Source organism: Cibotium barometz, chromosome 30, assembly GCF_041138505.1.
Source record: "Cibotium barometz isolate CiBa-2024 chromosome 30, ASM4113850v1, whole genome shotgun sequence".
Classification (NCBI taxonomy): Eukaryota; Viridiplantae; Streptophyta; class Polypodiopsida; order Cyatheales; family Cibotiaceae; genus Cibotium; species Cibotium barometz.
The window spans coordinates 37,013,304-37,034,971 of NC_141075.1; the positions used below are offsets into that span (position 1 = coordinate 37,013,304).

At 41.9% G+C, this 21,668-nt stretch overlaps 1 protein-coding gene across 1 annotated transcript in view; it reads right to left on the reverse strand.

Annotated features, from left to right (window-relative positions):
* The window catches only part of LOC147621440 (G-type lectin S-receptor-like serine/threonine-protein kinase At1g34300), a 2,010-nt gene extending 1,991 nt beyond the window's left edge, over positions 1 to 19 (reverse strand). Inside the window, exon 1 of the mRNA XM_086824455.1 lies at positions 1 to 19. This exon is cut by the window's left edge and continues 218 nt beyond it. Coding sequence (XP_086680581.1) covers positions 1 to 19 — 19 coding nt within the window.
* Positions 20 to 21,668: the final 21,649 nt, after the last annotated feature.

A 21,668-nucleotide genomic window follows, 5' to 3' on the forward strand; every position in this document is an offset into this window, starting at 1 on the left:
CTTGTATGCCACCATCCATGAGGACTAGGTCTCCCTCTTTGCTGAGCTCCAGTGCTGCGTCTTTACTGACAAGGTGACCCCAGTTAGCTGTCCACACCACAGTGGAGCTGAGCGTAGAACAAGCTGAGAGAAAACGATGGAAGCTCCGATGAAGGATATCCAGAGGGTTTAACCTCCAGGAAACCAAAGGCAAACGTTCCGCGCGCCGCTACCCAGAAGCTGTTGGGAGGAGTGAGCGCAGCAGCTCCTATGTGCACGGGCGTCGTCACGTTGCTTCCACCACTAGGACTCACAAGCCTCGACAGGAGCACTAGAAGCAAGGCCACCAATGGAGAAGTTAGTGGAGATTGCACGCAGTAAAGTGTGATCCAGTAGAAGCCGGAGTCACTGCTAGTGTGTGTGTGTTCTCAACCAAGAGATCAGTAGAGGCTAGACTTAGGACGTGGAAATTTCACAAGTATTTCTTGAAGTTTTGAAGAATTTTTAGCAGAATTACGACTGAAACTGTCTAAATTTTGAAATTGAAAATTATTGTTTACGGATCATAACATGAAGAAGCCTGCGTGTACAGTTTGCATGTCTTCTATGGACAGCTTGGCCCATGACTAGTAGGTGTCCCGACTTTTGGGTGTTATCACTTTCGTGACTTTGAATGCATACCTTGTGCCCATCCCTTCTTCCTAATCAATAATAAACACGTCCACCTCTAGAGTCACCACACTTACTCCCTCTTCACATGGCCAAATGAGAGGGAGAAAAGGGTCTAGGGAGAAAGGAGTTTTTGAAATTTGAAATGAGAGTATAATTTTTCACGTTTGGGAGAGTATTTTTTGTTTTATAACTTGGCCATAGAGCAACACACAGATCACCTACTTGCAATTTTGAAAGTAGTATACATTCTCAAACTGCTATGTGGCCAAGTTTAAATTGAAAAGATTTAGTTCATTTTTTCTATGCATAACTTGTTCCATGACTACTTTCAGCGCTCTGAACAAGGTTTTTCTTAGCCAATGAAAAAAAAGACAAGGTTGGAGAGCAAGTGAACAACTTTTCCTTACCTGCCGAGAAAAAGGACAAGCTTGGAGAGTGACTGGCTTTCTTTTATGAAAGTCCTATGTGATTGAGCGGTTTTATAGCTTAAAAAATGTTAAATTTTCATTACTTAGCCACTGTGAAAAAAGACAAGGTTGGAGAGCAAGTGAACAACTTTTCCTTACCTACCGACGAGAAAAAGGACAAGCTTGGAGAGTGACTGGCTTTCTTTTATCAAAGTCCTATATGATTGAGCAGTTTTATAGCTTAAAAAATGTTAAATTTTTCATTGCTTTAGTTAGGTTATTTTTTAATTACATAGTGGGTCTAAAACACCCACTAGAGGCTTGGTTTATTTTCGAGTGCACTGATCCCAATACTAGTGTTTTTCTTCTCTTTTAATAGAGTGTTTCATGCGTCACAGAATTACAAGTGTAATTCAATATTAACTTGCCCCATGGGTGGACCACGTCAAGGAAGGGTGGGAAATTGAACACCTCATGCTACGAATTCCAAATTTTCATGTACTACTAGTTCCAAAATTACTATGTAGTTCACTATACCACACCAATAAACCGCCCGTGCCTTTTTCCACCTGTTTGTGACCACCAGCCCCACCATAGTAGTTTGTGCATACTAGATCTTCAAAGTTGAGATTTTGTAGTGTTGTTGATGATGAATGGGACCCTCAAAGACTAAATTTGAAATTTTGTAGTGTGTGCCATGGTAGACAATGTTTTTCCCACCCTGGGAAAAAAGACAAGTTGGTGTGCACTCGGTTTCCCCTATGCAAAATCTCATTATTAATTGGTTTTTACAACTAGAAAGCTACATAAAAACAAGAGTAAATTCAATCTCTTTTCTTGAATTTTAATCGGTACAAAATACACTAAAGGACAGTTTTTTTCTAGAACTTGTGTGTGTGGTTACAAATTGGTATGCATGGCGATGAATTTATTATGTGGTCTGGCTCATCGATGTTTTCTCACACTAGGGCCCTCAACTTGGAATCGATCCAACAAACACTCTTAAGTGTAAATTTTCTAGGCTTGAATTGAAAAAGATTAGCTGAAATGTTTGCTTGCCTTAAAATACCACTTGTTGACTTTAGTTATGCTTCATCTCAGGAGGCTGTAATAATTGAGACTTTTAATTATGAAATCGATTAACTGAAATTTGGCTAAGCTTGAGACCTTTAATTATGAAATTGATTAATTTGAAGATTATTTTTTGTAATCCAACTAGGGTAAAGATCTCTCCTCCTTTGGAGGATAATTACTACTAAGGCGACTTCTTATATAAGCAGAAGCCACCCACACATTCTTAGGAGACTCCCTTTTTTCCATTCAAATCTCTCCCTAATACATGCTTATAAAGGTACTATAATTTTGAAGTAGTATGACCCATAGATACTTGAGAGAATTCCTTTTTTCCATTCTTGAAAATCTCTCCCTAATAAATGCTTATAAAGATACTATGATTTTGAAAGCAGTATGTATACGTGTTTACTAATGAAAAAAATGAGGGTCTTGGTGTTAGAAAACAACTATCCTTTAATGTATTTTTCAAGGCTCAAATTGAATCATTTTTTGTTTATCTTGAAATATAAAAATTTTAGGTACAAAACTAATTTATGTGTAGATTTTTAAAACAAAATGAACTAATGTAAACATCTCTCCTTGTTTTTCAAGCCACTCATACTTAGGCATTTTGGCCATCTTGTGATTAAGGTCGTGATGATAAAGTTGCAACTGCTGCTCTGCTGACGGAGAGTTAATGAAGGACGTCTCGCGTAGCAAGGTCGACCGAGGTCTTGACCAGCCTCGGTGCGATTAAAATGGTGAGCTTCCGGTACGGTGGATGAGGGGCCAAGGAAGCGGCCTATGAGTGAAGCGCTAGGTCACCTGCGAAGGATCCTAGAGGGTGCTGACCATACGGTGCTCGGGCTCTGGGTCGCCTAGGATACCCACGCGTGCGTCGAGGAAGATATTGGAACAAGAGTAGGAGTTGTTTTCTGAAATCGGGCATGGATCTGGTTGATTGACCTTGCTGGTCTTCAATGGATGAGTCCATGGCTCTTTATATGGATCTGTTGGTTGATCTTGCTGATCTTCAACGAGAGTCCATCTTGATAAGTGATTATATTGCCGAGTATTATGGGCTAGGAACTAGGAAACGGCCCCTGAGTGGACAGGTGGTGAGCGTCCTAGTTACCAATGATGCCATAGATACTCTGATGAAGGAATGATGGGAAAATTAAGAATCAACTGGATAAATTGGAAGATGGTGATCAGTGATACTATGGTTTTATTAAAGGATTGTTTTAAACTGGTTGAATCTGTGAAAAGGCAATTTCATATTGGGTGTGTGAGTGGTGTGACTAGTTTTATTTTTGCATGAACATCCGGCTAGGGGGCCTTGGAACTCTTTTCCTTGGTACCCGGGACAAAACCTAACCAAATTCTTAATTGGATCCCATCACTACAGTGGTTGGGCAGTTGGCTAACCCATGGGATCGGATGGAGTTAGGCTGGACTGATGGATCCATAAATCGAGACTCAAACTTTTGTTTTTACGATAGATAAAATAAATCCCGGATAGTAACTGTTCTATGGATAGGAATCAACGGCTGTGCCTCTTGAATGGGGAAAAAAGCGTTGATCCCAATGATCCAAGTGCAAGTTTCTTCCTTGATCTGACCAAGTATCTTATAGATGTAATTGGATCAGCTCGATCAGAAATGATCTTGACTACATTAGAGTAAAAAGTTATCCTGGTGGAATCGCCGTGCTTTTCGGTAAAGGAAGTTTTTCCGAGTTCGATTTTGGAACAACTGACGGATTAGTCTCTTATCCAGATATCCGTGGGTGAGGCCCCGAATGTGGGACCCCTATCCCACGCGAGAAGTGCTTCTTCCGCTGCTAGTATCCCGAATCTGTTGCTCGGTGGGAACAGGGATCTTACACATCTTACATATAGGCACAATCGGTTGTTTCCTTTTATACACATTCATGAAAGATAATTGAGCACACATATGATACAAGGCTATGCATAAACACATGGAGTAAATGTGAAGGTTATGAAGTATGCATGGAAACATCCCACATCACCATTACTGAGATGAGAAGATCGGCACCAAGTGGGTCTACAAATCTAAGTACAAATCGAATGGGTCATTGGAGAAGTTACAAGCTCATCTAGTGGCTAAAGGTTATGCACAGGTTGAGGGATCTAACTTTCATGAGACTTTCTCCCCCATAGCAAGAATGATAACCATCTACATGGTCTTGGCTATGGTAGTGCAGAACAAGTGGCTCATGTACCAAATGGATGTCAAGTCTTCCTTCCTCTCAATGGAAACCTTGGGGAGGACGTATACTATGAGCAACCACCAAATTCCAACTTCTTATGGTTTTCATGGAACCATTTTCGTCTTCTTCAACTACCTTCACCACCATCAATAAAAACCTCACCACCAAAAGAGCAACAAGAAACAACAAGGCACCCCAATCTGTAGTTTCATCGTGAGATTTGGGAATTATACATTTTCACACCCATTAATCCACGACCATCATTAGCAATTTCCAATCAAAGTCAAGTAGCCTTGGTGTGAATCCATAAGCAAGCCACATGGGCCCTCTTTTGTTGTATGGGCCCAACTAACTCACAAACCCATGGATGAGGCCTTGCATATCAATCATTTTTTTGCCCACATTACACCACACATAGCAGCCTTAACATGCTTCCTAACTCAACGGACAAAAAACCCCGAATGGGTTTCTCCGATAGTCATCGTGCCAAAGAAGAATGGGAAACTCAGAGTGTGCGTTGATCTCAAAAAGGTTAATGCAGCCACCAGAAGGGATCATTACCCCTTGCCATATTCTGAACATGTGCTTGAAAGAGTGGCAGGCAAGGAGGCATTTAGCTTTTTAGATGGGTACTCGGGTTACAATCAGATCACAATTGCAGTCGAGGACCAAGCTAAAACAGCATTTATCACGGAGTTTGGAGTGTTTGCCTTTCGCGTCATGGCTTTTGGCTTGACCAATATACCTGCAACATTCCAACGATTGATAAACACGGCCTTTAAGGAATATCTAAGGGACTTCTGTGAAGCTTTCTTAGATGATCTTTGTGTTCATTCCTCTTGGGACGAGCACTTGAGGTGTTTACGAAAAATATTTGAAAGGTGTAGATTATATCGCATCTCCTTGAATCCTTTCAAATGCCAATTCTGGGTTAAACACGGAGTTATCTTAGGGCATATAGTGTCCAAAAATGGGATTTCCACTGACGAGAGTAAAATCAAGATCATTCTGGAATAACCCCCACCCACCAACTACAAGGGAGTCCAACGGTTTATGGGCCATGTTGGTTATTATCGAAGGTTTATTCTATTCTTTGCCGAGATAGCTCGACCATTGTATAAGCTTCTCATCGAGTTTATTTGGACCGAAGAATGTGACCGTGCCTATGAGCTATTAAAGAAGGCCTTGGCGAGTGCTCCAATCTTGAGAATGCCTAACTGGGATTTACTCTTCCATGTGCATATTGATGCATCAAACTTTGCTATTGAGTGTGTGTTAACTCAACCTGGAGAACATAAGCTAGACTACCCCATTAGCTTTGCCAGTCGTCGCCAGTTGAACGATGCTGAGATGAACTACACCACTACGGAGCGAGAAGGGTTGGCAATGATATATACAGTAAGGAAATTTTGTTATTACCTCCTTGCCACCAAGTTTGTTTTCTATGTAGATCATCAAGCATTGTTGTATCTGGTAAACAAACCATGCTCCACAGGAAGAATCACACGATGGCTATTGATTCTTCTTGAGTTTGATTTCACTGTTGTTGTGAGACCTGGCAAAAAACATGTTATGGCTGATCATTTGTCTCGCATACCTAATGGTGAGGCTCCTACGGGGGTTGATGATGACTTACCGGACACTTCCCTGTTCATGGTGGAGACAATGCCTGAATGGAGTGAGAAGATTGTTAACTTTTTGGTTAATGGCTTTCCACCCAAGGAGCTTCGTAAAGATCTAGCTCAAAAGCTAATCAAAGAATGCGAACCCTATTGCCTAATAGCCGGGACTCTTTATAAAAGAGGAAAGGATGACGTTCTTAGGCGTTGTGCCCGAGAGGATGAGTATCTATACATTTTGCAAGAGGCACATATGGGCGTAGCCGGTGGTCACTTCTCAGGAGACTTAACTGCGTGAAAGATCTTACAATCAGGGTATTGGTGGCCCACTATATTCCAAGACGCATCACTCTTTGTGAAGGGTTGCGAGATGAATGCCAACGATATAAGAAACCCCAGAGGAAAGATCAGATGCCCCTACATCCGATCAAAGTAAACCAACCATTTGAAAAGTGGGGTTTAGACTTTGTAGGTCCAATTAGTCCAGCGGCCCGAAACACACAATCTCGCTATATTATTGTGGCCACTGACTATATGACCAAATGGGCTGAAGCGAAAGCGACACGTAAGGCAGATGCGAGGATAACAGCCAAGTTCCTCTTTGAAAATATAATCACACGATTCGGTTGTCCTTTTGAACTTGTGAGCGACAATGGTACGCATTTTATAAATGAAGTGATTAAGGAGCTCACAACAAATTTCATGATATCCCATCATAAATCTACTCCTTACTATCCGCAAGCGAATGGCCAAGCCGAGAGTACCAACAAGACTTTAATCTCTATTTTGACAAAGATAGTTGAAGCTCATCGCACGGATTGGGATCTAAAGCTTACGACAGCTTTATGGGCCTATCGTACTGCGTACAAAGTGGCTATTAATTGCACACCATTCAAAATGGTATATGGCCAAGAAGAAGTCATGCCGTAGGAATTTGTCATTCCTAGTCTTCGTGTTGCTACTCAAGAGGGTTGGGATGGTAATCCCTTAGTAGAGCATCTATATATCCTTGAGTGGCTAAATGAAGAAAGACAATTGGCTGTATACAATGCCCTTGTGGAGAAGGATAGAAGGAAAAAATGGTTTGATCGCCATCTAAAGGACAAGGACATCAAGGTTGGGGATAAAGTCTTGATGTATGGAGTGCGAAACGAAAAGAAGAAGCTCAAATATGCTGGTAAGGGACCATATAGAGTATGTGAAATTACCCCGCAAGGTACCATCAGAGTGGAGACTCTCGACGGAGTTGAAACCATTGGATTCCTTAATGGGAGTAAATTCAAAAGATACTATGACCCCCTGAGCCAGGAGGAGTTACATGCAATCCATCAAAAGAAGGCAGCTAAAGAACAAGCTGAGCTTAAAAAGATACAAGCGAGAGTCGAAGCCAAAGAACATCAACAGCGTGCTAGGCGACAATGAGAAGCCAACTTGGGGATTACACAAGCATTTTTCGAGGAGGCAGACGAGGATTCACTGGAATCTGACCCACCTCTAAGATACCCAATTGAGTTATAGAGTCCTTACGAGGAGGTGCTGTATAATGCATTATTGGATACAGGAGCTCAACACAATTTGCTATCATATGGCGTGTGGTGTCAACTAGGAAAACCACCTTTATCCAAGAGTTCTATCCAACTTCAAGGAATCAACAAGAAGAAAACCCCTGTCTCAAGAATTCTACACACTCCGGTTGCTTATGACAAGGGAACCATAATTCAAAGCTTTTTGGTTATGCCTGCTGGTACAATGGAAGGACTGTAAACTTAGGGCGCAAATGGATGATGGCCACCAAATGCAATATCGATTGGGCAACCAAACGAGTCACGACGCAAGAACCAACACTAGGTCTGACTGCTCAAAATCCCGCACCTAAGTCATCCACTCAAATATTAGATAATGAAAATTCACAAAGTCCAGTGGCAAAGCCATCTTTGATTGTTTGCCATTCCTCTAACGCTTCAACGCCAAGAGAGTGGAAACATGCAGGGTGGTCTCTAAAGCTCCGCTTACTATGCCAAAGAGTATATACAAATGGGTCCCAAAAGCTTCGTTAACAGCTACCTCCCCTGCTCAATCTCGTTCAGCCACCAAGAAGCCTCGTAGGAAGAAAACAGCTACCCACCCGAGAAAGGGCAATGTAACATCACGATGGATCCCTAAAAAATTATTAGTAGCCCAAGGGTACTACGAGGGGAATGACCAGATTTGGGTCCCTAAACATAAGTTGAATCCCTCTACATCACCTGTAAAACCTTGCAAACCAATTGTTGCCACCCCAATGACAATTCAAGACCGTGGTAAGGGAAAGGTAATAGAGTGCTCCGCACCACTTCTTCCAGAGTTAGTTTGGATTCCCAAACGATATCGATCATTACCACCTAGCTCAGGAAGGGGGGAGCCACATGAAGCTTCTAGCTCCTCATGCTAGGCACACACTCATACAGAAGTTTCTACATGCTCTACACCTACTCTTGTCAACACCCAACAAAAAACCGATGAGTCTGCGTCTCCCCTTGTAATAGTATCGTCGAAAACCATTTCCTCCATTCGTCAATGGGAGCGTACACTACCATCTCTGCAATTGGATGTGGCCACAAGGGTCATAAAAAGCTATCTGCCCACATCACAACCTATGACCCGCTGGACAAATTGGTTCCAAGAGGCTGCAACATCATTGCAAATAATATGATCTACCCAAGGAAAGGGGGAGCATGTACTCACGCTCGACATTCTAATGCTTCCTCCTTAACCTTCTACCTTGACCATGTAATTGCCAAATTCAAGGGGATGTATATATATAGCTTCATACATTTTTTTTTTAAAAAAAATAATGAAAAGAAAAACAAAAAATAGTAAAAAGAGCAAGAGCACAAAAACAAGAGAAATATCCGTATACAATCAAGAACTAGATTGACCTGTCTCATAAACCTACTGATGCTATATCTGTGTTTGCAGATATGGCAGATGCCCGATCATCATACACTTCATCCACTCCTACCTTTGGTGAGAGGTATCATCTGTACCTTTCTCAAATATTCCACATGTGCTATCTTGTAATTGAAACTAAATGGGATCATATAGATGTACTAGAGCCAGAGAGGAAAATGTTGCAGGAAAATGTTGAGGAATTAGAATGGCTAATTCGCCTATTGACCATGACTGACCCCTACTCCGTAGAGGACATATCCCCGATAGCCCAATGCTTTCCTTTTCCACAAGATGACGATCCTCGCATGGTTACATTTTTTATGAGTTTATGTGGATGGGAAAATGAAAAGGAAATATCTGATAATGATGAATGGACGGATGAAACTCATGACACTACTGAGGTTGACTTTATTTATTTGGATGATGCGGATAGAGGCTTAGCCTTAGGGCTAGAGCCAGGACTCTACAACATCCTCTTACCGTATCCTCAGTAGTAGTGTGGTGACTGGTAGGTAGGTTAGTGTTTTCAAGTTTTTTCTAGTTTAGATTCCTTAAACAAGTCTTGAAATTTTCACACTGATGTGCCTCTCGAGGTATAGTGCTTGTTAGTTGATTGTACAGGTTGAAAAGTTTGAGGTGGGTTCGCTTTCAAGTCCTGAGACTGCCGCAACGTTCATCAAAATATATCTACATCAAATTGCAAGCTGTCTCGTCAAATCAAGGAGATCTCCAATTACAGGTGTAATTCTTCCATACCCACTCTCTTTCGTTTTTACTGTTCAATTAATTGCATAAACTATAATGCATGACCACATGGAAATTGTCAATGTACTACTTAGTTTTTGAAGTTGCTTGCATGCTAGTGTACATCATTAATGAGCTTAACTTTATTGGAAATATTCCTAGGCAGCATGACGTCTTTAGTTAACCTTGGAATACGATTGTCTTAGGTCTAGGGTCAAACCATCTTAATGTTTGACACCTGGCCATGTGTGTGTTGACCTCTAGGACATAGCTATTACCCCTTTGTCGAAAGGATGCAAGACAAATTATGGTTCAAGAGCAAAGATCAAAAGAAATAGATTTTTTTTTTAAAAAAGCCTATAATAAATGGCAATACAAGTCTATGATGTGCTTTAATGTTGGCGTATCGCCTTATTGATACTTGGTAGGCGAGGAGTATTCTACTCCAGACCGATGCCTTGGTTGGTAGGGGGTAGAGCTGCGGCGGAGAGGCGGTAGAGCGGCGACGGCGGCTCCTTCTTCACTGCTACGACGCGGGAATCCTTCAAGGCGGCAGTTGAGCGGTGAGTGACACACCCTTTGCATTCTGTTTGAGCTTCCTTCCCTGGTTGTATGCTTACAGCCATTCGTGGCTCGCATACGGTGTCCAGCAAGTCCCCAGCTACTACGACCTGTGCGGCAAAAGCACACAAGATCTTAGGATTTTAACAGGTGGTGCGGGAATAGGGGAGATTTTTGGTGATGAGGATGGGGTGTGAGGGGGAAGGGCAGTCAAGGGTGAGGGTGTGTAGATGATTTCCTCTTAGGGACACAAGAGGACTGTGACCTTTTTTCCATTGATTTCCATGGTGACTGTTTCTTCACGCCAATTGATTTCCATGGTGACTGTTTCTTCATGCCAATTGATTTGGTAGTGAGTGGCATCAATCCACTCTTTTCTAATGATTACACAGTCTTGGAGTGCACTTGCATCTATGACATGAAATCTACACTCTAACTGGTTATTTCCAATAGAAATTTTAGGAATGAAATACCCAACACTCATTAGATGCATTTCATGTGATATTTGAATGTAAGTGTGTTCTTTTGTTAGTGTGGGTTTTCCAAGAGTTTTTCACACCTCCAAGAATATGAGATTGGTATATACCATAAGATATATGTGGTCTTGCCAACCATTGTAGGCCATTGTCGGCGTCGGGAGTCCAATCCATATTCTTGGTGTGGGTTTAGTTTTGGTGGTAGTATGGGGGCAGGTTTACCAGTTATTGTTGGGGGTGAGAGAGTACCCTTTGTGGAAGCAATTGGTATGGGAAGGTGATCAGATTAATGCACTCCCCAGCCCAAAGGATCAACGTTACATTGTCGTGTGTGGAAGCTTGAGGGTAGATGTGTTGTTAGCAGAGTTGATTGCACTTGTAGTGCTATGGACCCAACTCCCACATGTCTGTAGTAGGAGATGGGCAGCACGGCTACGCTTGTGTCATCACCTTCAAAGTAGTGTCCTAGCGCATTTACTCGAATTGTTGGTGCACCTTTGGGTTGTGGGTTGTGGTGATGGAGTAGTTCAAGATGATGGGGCTCAGATTCATCCGAGGAATTTGAGTTAGCCCACTCCTCCACAGAATCCTATAGTTTTCGTTCCATCCAATCCCTAAGGTCATTCCATAAATTTGGACTACCTTTTAACAAGGTTTCAACGGGCATTTGGATTTGGGAGGAAAGGAAGGCTGAGAGGTCAGCCAGGTCATGTTGATGAGGAACTTCCACACCGGTGCGAGGCCTTGATCTCATAAGGTGGACCAACGATAGTATATGGCAGTTTAATTTGGTCTTTATTTGATGGGGGTTGAGGTTGAGATTTGAGTGCCATATGAGGGTAAAAGACCTCAGAAAATCTTGTGTGGGCACCTCGTGACTCTCTGTCAAACTCTGTGTCATTATTCGCATCGAATTGTTTGATGTGAACGTGGGAGTTGGACTTTTTCTCTTGTGAAATAGGCACTAGAGGATTAGGAGGCACTCGTGGGCCAAGATCATCGCTCTCGCAGTAGGAGTGGTCTTTGTTGAGCCAGTGTGAATGCTCACCCGATCGTCACCCTTGTGAATGTGCTTAGAGCATTGTTTCTTTTTTTTGGATGTGGCCTTCTTTAGATTGGCCGACAATCCTATGACGACATTCAATGGGACAATGTATATCTTCCCATGTTGAACACTCAACAAGTTGAGGGAGGGCATGCCTTCGACTATGGAGTGAGAAACTGATTGCAAAGAAAAATCCTTGAAGTAATGGTTGATTCCACAAACATGACATTGTGGTGCCACTGGTAGGTGCTTCTTTTGAGGGCATTCAGCCACTCTATGGGGTCCTTGGCAAAGGAAACACAGAAGAGGTGGTTTCCCTGCCTGCTGGGGCGGGTGCACCTATAGTGTTCACAATTAGTTTAGGGTCCATGGGAGGCACTGGCAAAGGGAGATGAGATGTTACAGGTGCCTTAGGGATGGCGGAGCGCATGGGCTCCAGGGGTTTAACAATGGACCTGGTTGGAATCTTTCCATGAGAAATGGGGTTTTCTTGGAGAGGCAACAGTTAGAATGGAAAGATGGGCACTAGAGAAGGTGCTATGTGTGAGTAGTTAGTTGGGGGTGGTGCCACCAGTAAGGCTTGGTGCCCAGGAGGAGAGGAAGGTAATGTTACAAAAGAATTTTTTGGGTGTTGTCATTGGCACGGTGGCCAATTTACTGGAATAGCTTTCTCGCATGTTGTCATTGAGAAAGATCCCCATTTGCAGGCCTGATCAAAGGTGGAGGGATCCTTGACCAACATGTGGTCGTGAAGCCTTGGATTATGGAAGCCTAAGAGGAAATAATCTATTGTCACTCAATTTTCCCCTCTCTTCGCAAAACAAATCCTTAAGGTAAAAATGGTCTTTTGAGGCGTGATATGCATGTAAAAACGACCCTAGTGAGTCGGGGAGGTAGACCATAAGCACCACTAAAGATTTGGAAATTTTGAAAATTTTGAAAAAATAATTTCGAGATATTTTTTGGGGAGACGGTACGTCCATACGCTTAGAAACGTATGCTCGTACGATTTAGGAAGATACGATCGGGCAAAAAACATTTACAAAAAAGTTTTTTTCAAGATGGTACGCCCATACGCTTAGAAGCATATGCACATACACTTTAGGAAGGTACGTTCGTGGCCTTACAATTGTGGTAATTTTTTTGGGAAAAAAACTTTCAGGATGGTACGGTTGTACAATTAAGAAGGTACATCCGTACGCTTTAGGTACGATTGTACGCTTAGAAAGGTATCGCATACGCTTTAGGAAGGTACGACAATACACTTAGGAAGGTACGGCCATACACTTAGGAAGGTACAACCGTGGAAATTGTTTTTTTTTTAAATTTGGGAATGGTATGTCTGTACACTTAGGAAGGTATGCCTGTTTGCTTTAGGTTGGGATGGCCGTGCGCGTAAGAAGGTACACCCATACATTTTAAGTTGGTACAGTCGTACGCTTAGGAAGGTATGATCGTGGTGGACAGAGTTTTTTTCGAAATTTTTTTTGGGGCAAAATGTTTGTACGCTTTTAAAGGTTGGTACAATCATATGCTTTAGATTGGTACGTGTCCGTATGCTTAGGAAGGTATGACCGTGGGCAAATTGTTTTAGAAAAAAATTTCTTTTTGGTCAATACGTCCGTACACTTAAGAAGGTTTGCTCGTAGGCTTTAGGTTGGTACAGCCATACGCTTAGGAAGGTACGACTATGGTTTTAAAAAAATTGTTTTTTTTTCCCGTGAAGGTACGTCCTATGCTTACGAGCATATGGCCATGGCCTTAGGTGTGAATGGTCGTGGGTGGCAAGTTTGAAATTTGAATTTCAAATTGGAGGGAAGTGAGTGGGGGACAACTAAGATCCCCTCATTAATGCAAGGTAGGTGGAAAAAGGCTAAAGTTAGAGGTTGCCTCTAAATTAGTGGATTTTGACTAATTTAGAGGCACTCTAACTTAACTAAAGATTATTTCTTCTTAATCCCACTATTAATCACCATTTAATCATCTTCTTTGCTCTCTACTTACTTCCTGATGGTGAGGAGTTTAGGGATGGGAATTTGATAGGTGGATTAGCAATGTTTAGTCTAACCTAATGATGTGATCACTCTTAATTAATCTCACTAATTAGGTCTCTAATTAACCCACTCTAAAGGGGGGAAATTAGACAAATGAGACCTAATTAGTGCTAACTCTTGCTAATTAAGGCCTAATGGGAGTGGACTAAACATGGATTTGGATCAAGGCAAGTGTTTAGAACAATAATGCCATTCCAATTAGTAGGCTCATTTTTTTGATTTTTCACTCTCTTTAAGTTCATCGTCACTAAACACAATAACCCAGTAGATTAGTGAAAATCAGTGAAAAGTAAGAGACAATTTATGGTTTTTTAAGGTTATTTTTATAGATTAGGGTTCTATCTAACATTGCTAACCTACTTATGCAAAGTAATTGAGGAAAAGGAACAAGATTAAGCTAAAAATTAAGAAAAATAGTCTAGATTTAAGCAAAATCCCTCTTGATTAGGCTCTCTAGACACCTCACCCAAATCCCAAGTTTTTTCACTCAAACTTGTAGTAATCCTACTCTAAACATAAAGCTATGAATAAATCACAACAAAAACATAAAAATATCCATATAAAATATCAAAATATATCAAAAAACAAAAAAATTACCTGCCAAAGAGCTTACCTGGCACCAGGCTAGGAGACTCCATCAGATTCGAAGCAGCTCTCCTCGATAGCGGCACCAAAGATGTTAAGCTCACCCTAATGTGTTGTGGAAAGTGGCCTATCCGGTCGCTGAGCTTGAGAAATGCTCAAGAGCTCCATTGTAGCTGCTCATCACATCGTCGTCCTCCCGCACTCATTATCACACCCAGGCAGTTGCTCTAATCCAATGGGTGATGCAACCTCTCTTGCAAAGATCGTGTGAAATCTCCACGGAAGACAAACGCGTTGGTAACCTAATATTGTACAAATGGGAGAATGAGTTACAAACAAGAGAAATTGGCTTTTATAGTTCTAAGCCTTTTCCCACTATGCCGCCCGAGAGTAAGTGACCTGAGACGCCCAAAAAACAGTCACAAGGCTTTTCTCTATGGTTTGGCCAACTGACCAAGACCCTCTTGTCTGTCCTTCGAAGCTCAATACTTGGGAGTGTCGTTAGGGTGTTTCCTTGATCAAATGATGAGATTTACAATATATTAGCGATGCCCATTACATAAGTGTGTAAACATAGTTGTCATAGGAATGTGTTAACCAATATGTGGTTAACCTCATTTTCATGTAATCCCAACATAGAGATAAAAATGAAATATAAATTCTTGGAAGCTCCAAGTATGGTTTTCCACCAATCTCTCTCTCTCTCTCTTTTAGAAATCAAGGTAGGTGCCCATTGGCTCTGTGGTGTTGATATGCACATCATAATTTCCTCCATTGTTTGTTACTGATTCGAATAGACAATGTTGGAGAGATTTAATTCTCCTCTCCCTAATCACAATTGCATGCATTGTCTCTAAACTTGTTATTCTCTCTGATGCCTCCTTAGATATCCCATGTCTCCACTTAGACGATCTTGTTGCACTTGGATGAGGTGGATGCTCCTCAAAAGATTGAGTTACTATCAATGATTGGGATGTTGCTCATCAAAAGATTGAGTTCCTTCACTACCAATTATTGGGATGTCCCTTGTTCCAAAAGCCACATTTATTGGTGTTGCGGTGCTAATGGTTGAGATGTTCCTTGGTATAGAAGCCACACTCATTGTTGTTGGGGTATAGGTTGACAGCATTTGTAGCTTGAAACCAACATTTATTAGTATGTCTATCTCCAAATGTGTGATATTTGTCCCTACATCCACCTTCCACACCTCTGGAAATTCAGCGTTGTACACAATATTAGGAACAATGTGCCATGTGTGCATGACATTATCAGGGCAGAACCACATCATTTGGGGATTTGGACCTCCAAACTTAGGATGCCATCTCTTCAAGTAGAAACATGGAGATTTCACCCCTCTTGAGAACTTCTAAATATATTAGTTTCACTTTATCTTTCACACTAGGCACTTCAGTTTGGAATTGGATGGAATTCTTTGTATTACGCCCAGAGAGCACAATTTACAACTACCTAAACAACAGAGGGGATTATAGGAGTTAGAGCCCATTATCCTATTGCTGATGCCATTTGCATATGCAACATTTCATATTGGATTCTAAGGATTAATTCATCTATTCCCTTTAATTGTAGTTCCATTGCTTGCAGCTTCATTCTCAAACCTAATTTTCCATGGCTTTCCTCTTTGCATATGATATCTATTCTCCATCATGTACCCTAGTCAATGAGACATAGTTTCCACCTTATCACTAGAAGGCCCACTCCTCTTTGTGCGCTTTTGCCGCACAGGTCATAGCTGGGGACTTGCCAGACACCGTATGCGAGCCACGAATGGCTGCAAGCATACAACAAGGAAAGCAAGCTCAAACAAAATGCCAAAGGGTGTGTCACTCACCGCTCAACCACCGCCTTGAAGGATTCCTACGTCGCAGTGAAGAAGGAGCCGCCGTCGCTGCTCTACCGCCTCTCCGCCGTCGTGCCGCTACACAGTGCTCGATCGCTCTCTCACTCACTCTCTCTCTCTCTCTCACACGCAGGATAAGGAGACCAAAGAGATAAGGCAAGAGCACTCTTGTATTCACAACACATGAGAATGAGGATTTTAGGGTTACATTTGACTCTTATAGGTGACTTGGCCGTTCACACTTGGGCGCCCATACATGGCCGGCCGATCCTAACCCTTATCCTACTGATATTCAAGGTGCGCCTCTCATCGATCACCCAATCCCTTCATCCTTAACATATGGTGCCGACAAGCCCGGTCCATGACTCACAATATTTAAATTAATGACGTAAAACATAGTACGTCTGAATGTCCGTCATAGGTTAACATGCCCCCCTTCCTGATGTAGATTCCGTCCTCGGAAGCTATGGTATGGTAAGCTCGATAGGATTGTTGTGGTAGACCGTCTGCAAAACAGGGAAGTAGAGTGAAAGTATGCTGGAATTCAAAAGATATAAAGTGTATAAATTCAAGCATGTTAGACCACAATGGAAGCTGCTATGAGAACTTAGTTTAAGGGTCACATGAATGAGCTAGTGTAGCAAATTAACAGGAGTTTAAAATTATTGAAAGTAAATCAAGAGTTAGCAAGGTGTCAAAGGTTAATCAAGGTTTATAATTGGCCTAAGTCAAGGAAAATAACCAAGCTTAATAAATAAACAGATGACCACACTGTGTCTACTCTAAGAACAAGTTAATACCACGAGCCTAGGGACACAGGAAACATCAGAGTTACAGGAGCCTTTTGCCTTTATTTCTTATGGACGTGACAATTTTGAAACACAATGGCAACCTTCCTAAGGTAAAACTAACATCGATCTTGGTACCATGTTTAACACAAAGCATTCTCCAAGAATCTATTAGTTCACCTTAGACAAGGCTACCCCCTACCAACCAAGGCATCGGTTTGGAGTAGAGTACTCCTCGCCTACCAAGTATCAATAAGGCGATAGGCCAACATTAAAGCACATCATAGACTTGTATTGCCATTTATTGTAGGCTTTTTTTTTAAAAAAAATTATTTCTTTTGATCTTCGCTCCTGAACTATAATTTGTCTTGCATCCTTTCGACAAAGGGGTAAAAGCTATGTCCTAGAGGTCAACACACACATGGCCAGGTGTCAAACATTAAGATGGTTTGATCCTAGACCTAAGACAATCGTATTCCAAGGTTAACTAAAGACTGCATGCATTCTCAAGAATATATCCAATAAGGTTAAACTCATTAATGATTCACACTAGCATGTCAGGCAACTTCAAAAACTAAGATGGTTTGATCCTAAGACAATCGTATTCCAAGGTTAACTAAAGACTGCATGCATTCTCAAGAATATATCCAATAAGGTTAAACTCATTAATGATTCACACTAGCATGTCAGGCAACTTCAAAAACTAAGTAGTACATTGACAATTTCCATGTGGTCATGCATTATAGTTCATGCAATTAATTGAACAGTAAAAAATTAAAGAGAGTGGGCATGGAAGAATTACACCTGAAATTGGAGATCTTCTTGATTTGACAAGACAGCTTGCAATTTGATGTAGATATATTTTGATGAACGTTGCGGCAGTCTCAGGACTTGAAAGCGAACCCACCTCAAACTTTTTAACCTGTACAATCAACTAACAAGCACTATACCTCGAGAGGCACATCAGTGTGAAAAATTAAAGACTTGTTAAAGGAATCCAAACTAGAAAAAACTTGAAAACACTAACCTACCTACCAATCACCACACTACTACTGAGGATACGGTAGGAGGATGTTGTAGAGTCCTGGCTCTAGCCCTAAGGCTAAGCCTCTATCTGCATCATCCAAATAAATAAAGTCAACCTCAGTAGTGCAATGAGTTTCATCCGTCCATTCATCATGGTCAGATATTTCTTTTTCATTTTCCCATCCACATAAACTCATCAAGAATGTAACCATGCGAGGATAGTCATCTTGTGGAAAAGGAAAGCATTGGGCTATCAGGGATATTTCCTCTACGGAGTAGGGGTCAGTCATGGTCAATAGGCGAATTAGCCATTCTAATTCCTCAACATTTTCCTCTCTGGCTAGTACATCTATATGATCCCATTCAGTTTCAATTAACAGGATAGCACATGTGAAATATCTGAGAAAGGTACAGATGATACCTCTCACCAAAGGTGGGAGTGGATGAAGTGTATGATGATCGTGCATCTGCCATATCTGCAAACACAGATATAGCATCAGTAGGTTTGTGACAGGTCAATTTAGTTCTTGATTGTATACGGATATTTCTCCTCTTTTTGTGCTCTTGCTCTTTTTACTATTTTTGGTTTTTCTTTTCTTTGTTTTTTTTTTAATGTATGAAGCTATATATATACATCCCCTTGAATTTGGCAATTACATGGTCAGGGGAGAAGGTTAAGGAGGAAGCATTAGAATGTCGAGTACATGCTCCCCCTTTCCTTGGGTAGATCATATTATTTGCAATGATGTTGTAGCCTCTTGGAACCAATTTGTCCAGCGGGTCATAGGTTGTGATGTGGGCAGATAGCTTTTTATGACCCTTGTGGCCACATCCAATTGTAGAGTATTAAGATATCGAGCTCGTCTAGTGAGGCGGTGGACACTGATGATGACCCGCCTGGGGGATAGGCCCCACACTTACACCACTGGCATGGTTGGTGAGATCTTGGGTGATATGCGGCCAGTGGGATGACAGGCTGTGTGACAGCCACTCTAGAGACTGGCATAGTTATAGCGCCAGCTCATTTAGTCGGGTTCACACTATAGAGAACCCGTGTATGTATTGGTTGAGTACCTTTCATATTATGTGTACTCTTATCTTGTATATGGTGTGTTGAGTGTTGAGTGTTGAGTAGAGAAGAAGAAGATTTTCAGCCTCTCACCTTGTGTGTTCTCTATTAGGGTTTTGTGAGTGTGTGTGTGTGCTTGCAAGAGCTCAAGCTCTCTTTCCCCCTGCATCTTTTCATGGTATCAGAGCCGGTTCGTGCTAAGGGCTGAGCTGCAAGCAAGAGAACCACAAGAAGCGGTACGAGGGTAAGAGCTTCAACTACTCTTCCCTATTGTGTTGGTGACTACACCCTTGTCGGGAGCTCTAAGGGAGGCACCGGCAAACGGTCTCTGATTGAGGAGCTTTCTTCGCGGGAGTAAAGCTATAGGGCAACTATATAGTCCTATCGACTGAGATTTCCGGGTCGAAAACGCGTTTCGGGCGCGTCTGGACCTCCGTTTTTTAGAAAGCAGGCGATTTCGAGCACTGCGGGTAAGTCATCGATTCTCTGCAAAACTCTGTTTTAAGAACTGCAGGAAGACAGATTGACTGTGCAGACACTGTGGGTGCTGCAAAGAGGTCTACAGTTGCCATTGGGTGTATGTTGCACATTGAAGTCACTGGTTGTGACATTTGAGAGTACTACAGTACAGCTATGCAAAAAATACAGCAGTTTGTGCAGAAAAACTAGAGTGCAGTTTCTGGTCAAATTGTGTGTTTGGCAAGATGTCTAATGATGGCATAACACAGATTGTGGCTGAGAAGCTGGATAAGAATAACTTCCATGCTTGGAGGTTCAGGTTGACGAATTTCTTGATGGGAAAAGGCTATTGGGACTACATAGAAGGTGAGCATGAAGAGGCACCGGAGATACCGGATATAAATCCGACTGCTGGAGATATGAAAGAATTTAAAGACTGGAACCAAGGAGCCAGGAAGGTTATGTATTGGCTATCCATTAGTATACAGGACACCATGATAGGCCACATTCAAGATGCCAAGTCTCCCAAGGAGGCGTGGGACACCTTGGTAAAGCTCTATGAAACAAATACCAAGGCACATAAGATACAGTTGAAGAATGAACTTCATACTGTGGAGAAAAAGAGCATGTCTGTGAATGACTATGCACTGAAGATAAAGGGATTGTGGAATCCCTTGCATCTATTGGTGTGTCAGTAGATGATGATGACAAGGTGGAAGTCTGTCTACGTGGTCTTGGGCCACAATACAAGGCATTCAAGATGTCTATTCAGACTCCAGAAAATATTCCCAACTTTACAGATTTGGTGTCTATGCTGATTATCAACGAAGAGAAGAGCTTGGGTGAAGACCAACAGTCTTCACAAAGAAAAAACAGTTCAGAGCAACAGGCCTTCTACACAAGTTCAGGAAGAGGACGAGGTAGAGGAGGCCGTGGACGCGGTCAAGGAGGTGGTCGAACAGGTAATCAGAATTATGGCCAGCAGCAGCAGCAGCAGCAACAACAACAGTCCCAGAATCAACAACAACAACAACAACACGTAGGTGGAAGAGGCAAATTCAGAGGCAGGGGGAGTAAAAGAGGCCGTGGAAATTGGCAAAGGCAATATAATGATGCACGTGAATGCTAAATTGTGGTAAGCCTGGTCATGTGCAGGCAGAATGTTATAAGAAGCAGGCTGACATGCAAAATGGGAAAGTGTAGCAAAACAACTATGCATCCTCAAGCAGAAATAATGAGGATAATGAAAGGTTGTTTGTTATGCAGCATGTCGTGAATGCCATGTCTAAAAATGTTGATGCAGCACAAAAAGATAATGTATGGTACGTGGATTCAGGTGCTTCGAACCACATGACGAGTCATGGGGAGTGGTTCAAGGAGATGAAAAACCCTGAAAGACCAGGTTTTGTGGAAACAGGGGATGACACTGCTCATCCAATTGCCCACGTTGGAGATGTGCCATTGTCTATGCAGGATGGCAAAGTGAAGTACCTTGTAGATGTACTTCATGTACCGAACATAACAAAGAATCTGGTTTCAGTTGGCCAGATGATTGAGCAGGGTTTGCAGGTTCGGTTTAACCCTGATGGATGTTATGTTGAAGATTTTAAAGACAAGTGCAGGTTGGTTGCAAAAGGCAACAGAGTGGGCAGAATGTTTACGTTGGATGTAGACATGCCTGAGATGAGTGCTACGATGTTTGCAAATGGTTTAGAAATTGTTGCAGACACAGACATATGGCATAAAAGAATTGGACATGTGAATGTGCAGATATTGTTCAGTCTATGCAGACAAAAGGAATTGTGACAGGGCTGCCAAAATTTAAAGTGGAAGGTATGCATAAAATCTGTGAAGCATGCCAATTTGGGAAGCAAACAAAGCATGTGTTTCCACGTAACAGATATGTGAGCAGATGTTGTGCATTCAGATGTATGGGGTCCTACGAAGACCATATCTATGGGAGGCTGCAGGTATTATGTGACTTTCATTGATGACCACACAAGGAAAGTGTGGGAATATTTCATGAAGGAGAAGAGTGAGGTGTTCACTCACTTTCAGAATTTCAGAGTTTTGGTTGAAAAGCAAACAGGGAAATATGTAAAGTGCCTAA